This window comes from Heteronotia binoei, chromosome 10 (genome assembly GCF_032191835.1).
Source record: "Heteronotia binoei isolate CCM8104 ecotype False Entrance Well chromosome 10, APGP_CSIRO_Hbin_v1, whole genome shotgun sequence".
Classification (NCBI taxonomy): domain Eukaryota; kingdom Metazoa; phylum Chordata; class Lepidosauria; order Squamata; family Gekkonidae; genus Heteronotia; species Heteronotia binoei.
Genome location: NC_083232.1, coordinates 95,825,732 through 95,831,731, shown reverse-complemented (window position 1 = coordinate 95,831,731; position 6,000 = coordinate 95,825,732). Strand labels below are relative to the sequence as shown.

At 51.0% G+C, this 6,000-nt stretch overlaps 1 protein-coding gene across 1 annotated transcript in view; it reads left to right on the top strand.

Annotated features, from left to right (window-relative positions):
- The first annotated feature begins 1,067 nt into the window (after positions 1–1,067).
- Positions 1,068–6,000, top strand: part of RECK (reversion inducing cysteine rich protein with kazal motifs) — a 65,848-nt gene continuing 60,915 nt past the window's right edge. Inside the window, exon 1 of the mRNA XM_060247804.1 lies at positions 1,068–1,214. Coding sequence (XP_060103787.1) covers positions 1,115–1,214 — 100 coding nt within the window. The 5' untranslated portion in view covers positions 1,068–1,114. The remainder of the gene's footprint in view (positions 1,215–6,000) is intronic.

The window sequence follows — 6,000 nt, the reverse complement described above, 5'->3', positions numbered from 1 at the left end:
TTTGTTGAGCACATTGGAGGCTGGTTTAGTCCCAGAACCCTTAGGGGCTCCCTGGCTAGTCATTTATCTGTGATTCTCTATTGATATTGGGTTACTTAATCCCCAGGTGGGGGCAGGGGATCCCCCGGTTTGGAGGCCCTCCCCCTGCTTCAGGGTCATCAAAAAGCGGGGGGAGGGGAGGGAAATGTCTTCTGGGAACTCTGTTATTCCCTATGGGGATTTATTCCCATGGAAAATCATGGAGAATTGATCCGCGGGTATCTGGGGTTCTGTGGGGGCTGTTTTTTGGGGAAGCGGCACCAAATTTTCAGTATAGCATCTAGTGCCTCTCCCCAAAATACCCCCCAAGTTTCAAAAAGATTGGACCAGGGGGTCCAATTCTATGAGCCCCAAAAGAAGGTGCCCCTATCCTTCATTATTTCCTATGGAAGGAATTGAAAAGGTGTGCTGTCCCTTTAAATGTGATGGCCAGAACTCCCTTTGGAGTTCAATTATGCTTGTCACAGCCTTGCTCTTGGCTCCACCCCCAATGTCTCCTGGCTCCACCCCCAAAGTCCCCAGATATGTCTTGATTTGGACTTGGCAACCCTGTTTGGGAGCCACAAGACATGAACCCCAGCTGTTTGAGAGCTGCAAGCCTGGAACGGAGGGAAGTGATCGATGGGGAGGAGAAAGTGGAAAGAAAGCAACTTCAACTTTAAATGTATTCTCCAAGCTGCTGGCTGGCTTGACTCGAAGAAGTGATTTAGAGAGACGAATGCCCTCTCCAAGCTGATGGGGGCTTCGAGAGCCACGCAATACGTATGAAAGAGCCCTTTGCAGCTCCTGAGCCACAGTTTGGCCATCCCTGTACCAAACCCTTCTGAACGTCAGGGGGTTCCAGAAGAGCCGAGCTCTGCCCAGGACGGTTTGCTGTGAGTTTCCTTTCAGCCCATCACCTGGGCCGGGCCCCTCAGGCGCCTGGAAAGGGCGGGAAAGGCTTCGGGCGGCTCCTCCCTCCTCAGCGCCTCCGCCCGCCCCTCGCGCGCCAACGGGGCGGGGCCGGCGGGGTCCCCCCAGCCAATGGGGAGGCGCCGGGGTGGCGGGCGGGCGGCGCGCGGAGGGGGACCGCGCCATGGCGACGCTCACTGCCCCTCCGCAGCGGGGGACCGCCGAGACCCGGATGGCGCTGGTCACCGTCCCCGCGCTGCTCCTGCTGCTGCCGGGCGTGGCGGGTGAGTGGGCGCCGCGGCTGGGGGTCGCTTCGGCCCAGGGCTTGAGGAGGGGGGTGGGCGGCGAGGGTGGGAGCGGCGCGCCCCCGCGGCGTGAGGGACGAAAGCGCGCCCCCGCGGCTGCTCTGAGGGGGGAGGGGGCTTTTAAATCGCCTCAGGTGCGCGCGCGGCGGGGATGCGGCGGGACTTCGACGGCCGGGGATCTCCGGACTGCGCCTCGGGGAGGGGAGGGGACAGTAGGGTTGCCATTCCCCAGGCGGGGGCGGGGGATCCCCCGGTTTGGAGCCCCCCCCTCTTCAGGGTTATCAGGAAACGGGGGGGGGGAGGGGAGGGAAAGGCCCGCTGCACGCTCCGTTATTCCCTATTCTCATAGAGTTTAATGGAGAATTGATCTGGGGCGGCTGTCTTTTGAGGTAGAGGCACCAAATTTTCAGCATAGGATGTGGTGCCTCTCCCCAAAACGCCCTCCAAGTTTCAAAAGGATTGGGAGCAGGGGGTCCAATTCCATGAGCCCCCAAAGAAGGTGCCCCTATCCTTCATTATTTCCTATGGAAGGAAGGCATTTAAAAGGTGTGCTGGCCCTTTAAATGTGATGGCCAGAGCTCCCTTTGGAGTTCAGTTCTGCTTTGTCACACCCTTGCTTCTGGCTCCACCCCCAAAGTCTCCTGGCTCCACCCCCAATGTCTCCTGACTTCACCCCCAATGTCTCCTGGCTCCACCCCAATGTCTCCTGACTTCACCCCCAGTGTCTCCTGGCTCCACCCCCAAAGTCTCCTGACTTCACCCCCAAAGTCTCCTGACTTCACCCCCAGTGTCTACTGGCTCCACCCCCAAAGTCTCCTGACTTCACCCCCAATGTCTCCTGGCTCCACCCCAATATCTCCTGACTTCACCCCCAATGTCTCCTGGCTCCACCCCCAAAGTCTCCTGACTTCACCCCCAATGTCTCCTGACTTCACCCCCAGTGTCTACTGGCTCCACCCCCAAAGTCTCCTGACTTCACCCCCAATGTCTCCTGGCTCCACCCCCAAAGTCTCCTGACTTCACCCCCAAAGTCTCCTGACTTCACCCCCAGTGTCTACTGGCTCCACCCCCAAAGTCTCCTGACTTCACCCCCAATGTCTCCTGGCTCCACCCCAATATCTCCTGACTTCACCCCCAATGTCTCCTGGCTCCACCCCCAAAGTCTCCTGACTTCACCCCCAATGTCTACTGGCTCCACCCCCAAAGTCTCCTGACTTCACCCCCAATGTCTCCTGGCTCCACCCCAATATCTCCTGACTTCACCCCCAATGTCTCCTGACTTCACCCCCAATGTCTCCTGACTTCACCCCCAATGTCTACTGGCTCCACCCCCAAAGTCTCCTGACTTCACCCCCAATGTCTCCTGGCTCCACCCCAATATCTCCTGACTTCACCCCCAATGTCTCCTGGCTCCACCCCCAAAGTCTCCTGACTTCACCCCCAATGTCTCCTGACTTCACCCCCAATGTCTCCTGGCTCCACCCCCAAAGTCTCCTGACTTCATCCCCAATGTCTACTGGCTCCACCCCCAAAGTCTCCTGACTTCACCCCCAATGTCTACTGGCTCCACCCCCAAAGTCTCCTGACTTCACCCCCAATGTCTCCTGGCTCCACCCCCAAAGTCTCCTGACTTCACCCCCAATGTCTCCTGGCTCCACCCCAATATCTCCTGACTTCACCCCCAATGTCTCCTGGCTCCACCCCCAAAGTCTCCTGACTTCACCCCCAATGTCTCCTGACTTCACCCCCAATGTCTCCTGGCTCCACCCCCAAAGTCTCCTGACTTCACCCCCAATGTCTACTGGCTCCACCCCCAAAGTCTCCTGACTTCACCCCCAATGTCTACTGGCTCCACCCCCAAAGTTTCCTGGCTCCACCCCAATGTCTCCTGACTCCACCCCCAAAGTCTCTTGGCTCCACCCCAAAGTCCCTAGATATTTCTTGAATTGGACTTGGCAACCCTAGGGATCAAGTGGATTTTCTTTTTCAGAAACGAATTTTCTTAGTCATTTGAGAGGCTTTAAAAAAAACCCCAAACCGAGTCGGTTTCTGCTCCGTGAGGGGCGCCTTGCCTGAACAAAGAGGCGTCTTCCGACTGGCTTTGCTTCCCCTTCAGGCTGGCCATCCCGCCTGGGCTCGCCCAGCAAGGAAGAAAAGCCCCCTGCTGGGATGTCAGCCGGGGCAGCGGCCGCTGCCGCCTCCTCCCGCAGGGCGCTTCTGAGGCACTACAAAGTGGCAAAAATTTTCTTCCCTGGACATCAGCTGCCCTGGGGTGGCCTCACCCACCAGCAGTGTCCCCTCTAAGCTGAGTTAGTGTGAGCTAGCCCACAGTTTTTTAGCCTCTGGCTCATGCATTTTTGTCTTAGCTCAGAAAAATGGTCACAGAGCAAACTAATTTATATAGTAACTCACAACTTTAATGCTAGTAGCTCACAAAGTAGAATTTTTGCTCACAAGACTCCACAGCTTAGAGGAAACATTGTCCCCCTCCCCACTGGTGTTCCCTCTAAGTTGAGTTAGTGTGAGCCAGCTCACAGCTTTTTAGCTTCTGGCTCACACATTTTTGTCTTAGCTCTGGAAGGATGACCCCAGAGCAAACTAATTTTTGCAGCAGCTCACAACTTTAATGCCACTAGGTCCCAAAATAGAATTTTTGCTCACAAGACTCCACAGCTTAAAGGCAGTATTGCCCACCAGCTCCTACACGGGAACGAAATTGTGTTAGTCGGGCAAAAAGAGGTGTCACTTGTGCACCTGTCAACTGATTGGTTTTGCCATAGATGGTGATCCCCTCTGAAGCTATTACCCCAGGGACAAGCAAAAGATTGCCTGCCAGTAAAATTTGGGTAGCTTTGAGTGGCTGAGTTTAGAGGGGGTGGAGGTTTCCTTCTGCACAATAGCATTTTAGCTCCATGAATGGATCACTTGTAGCCTTTCTGTGTGTGTGCCTGTGTGAGTGTCTGCACTGGTATGTTGTGTGGAGTTTCTATTGGAGCATTTGTCTTTTTTTCCCTTTCTTTTCAATAAACAATCCCCACTAGTGATGGAGGAGAGAGAAAGAGAGAGTTTGAGTCCAGTGGCACCTTTATGACCAACGAAGTCTAATTCTGGGTATAAACATGCACACATCTTTAGAAAATATATAGACACAGTCCACTTGCGGAGTGGGCGGCATATAAATCTAAAGTAAATAAATAAATGCACAGTATAAGGATATCCAAAGATCCCTGTATATTGGTCATGATCATAACATAGGGTATAATGGTACACAGTTGTTAACTTAAAAAAAGGGAAGCGTCCAATATATGGATTATTAAATCTCATTATTTGCTCATTATATCTATTCCAAAATTTTATAAAAAGCAGAACATATCTTTATAAATTTACTTTGTCCAAGTCTTCTGTGGCCACATACATATATTTATAAATTATGGTCTTATATGAGGTGGCCAAACTGTGGCTCAGGAGCCACATGTGGCTCTTTCACACACATTGTGTGGCTCTTTTTAACGCCTCCCCCAATAAACTGGCTTGGAGAAGGCATTCATCTCTTTAAATCGCTTCTTGAAACCTAGCAAGCTGGCAACTTGGAGAATGCATTTAAAGTTAAAATTGCTTTCTTTCCATCTCTCCCTTCCTCCTCCATCTATTTCCTTCCTTCCTTGTCTTGCAGCTCTCAAACATCTTGTGTTTATTCTATGTGACTCTTACCTGAAGTGAGTTTGGCCACCCCTGGTCTTATATTTGTGATTACAAACCAGATCTTGTCTATTCACTGTATGTATTTTTTCTGTGATCATCTGCTGTTTCTACATTTACGCTAACACCATTCTTGCTGCAATAATGAGATTTCTCACCAAGGACTTAAAAAAAAATCCATTTAATTTTTATAGTTATGTGTAGTCCTACTGCACATTTGCAGGCCAGTCACAGAGATGGAAAGAACCCTGTGGCACAGGGTGTTAAAGCTGTAGTTCCGCAGTCCTACGCTCTGCTCACGACCTGAGTTCGATCCCCGGCAGAAGCTGGGTTTTCAGGTAGCCGGCTCCAGGTTGACTCAGCCTTCCATCCTTCTAAGGTTGGTAAAATGAGTACCCAGCTTGCTGGGGGGGAAGTGTAGCTGACTGGGGAAGGAAATGGCAAACCACCCTGTAAAAAGTCTGCCATGAAAACGTTGTGAAAGCAACGTCACCCCAGAGTTGGAAACGACTGGTGCTTGCACAGGGGACCTTTCCTTTTCTTTTCCACAGAGATGGAATATCTAAGGCTTTCCAGATAGTATGTTACCAAAGTTATATCTGATGCCTAGCTTGTAATACAAAGTTTCCTTACGAATCATATTCCAAAATCTTTGAAATAACATTCCTGCCACATATGCAGTAGAATAACACTTACCTCGCCACATTTCCAATAGAGATGATTCATCAGAGATTTTAGCCGGTGTAACTTGGGTAAAATACCACTGGAAATGTTTTCAGGCAGTCTTCTCTGCAGCTATTAGCAAGCAAAAGATTGCCTGCCAGTAAAAGTTTCCTTATGAATCATATTCCAAAATCTTTGAACTAACATTGAAATCTTTGATCATCATTAAGAGAAACATTAAATACTAGAGATGGGTAATCTCCCAATGTATACTTCTTCAGTGCTTGAATAAACTTTGGGTGTAAAATGTTTTAGTTGACTTGGATGTACTAAAAGTTTTTCAGATTTGTTCACAGGTTTAAAACACATTATGAGCTCTATGTATGTAAAAAAAAGGTAGTCC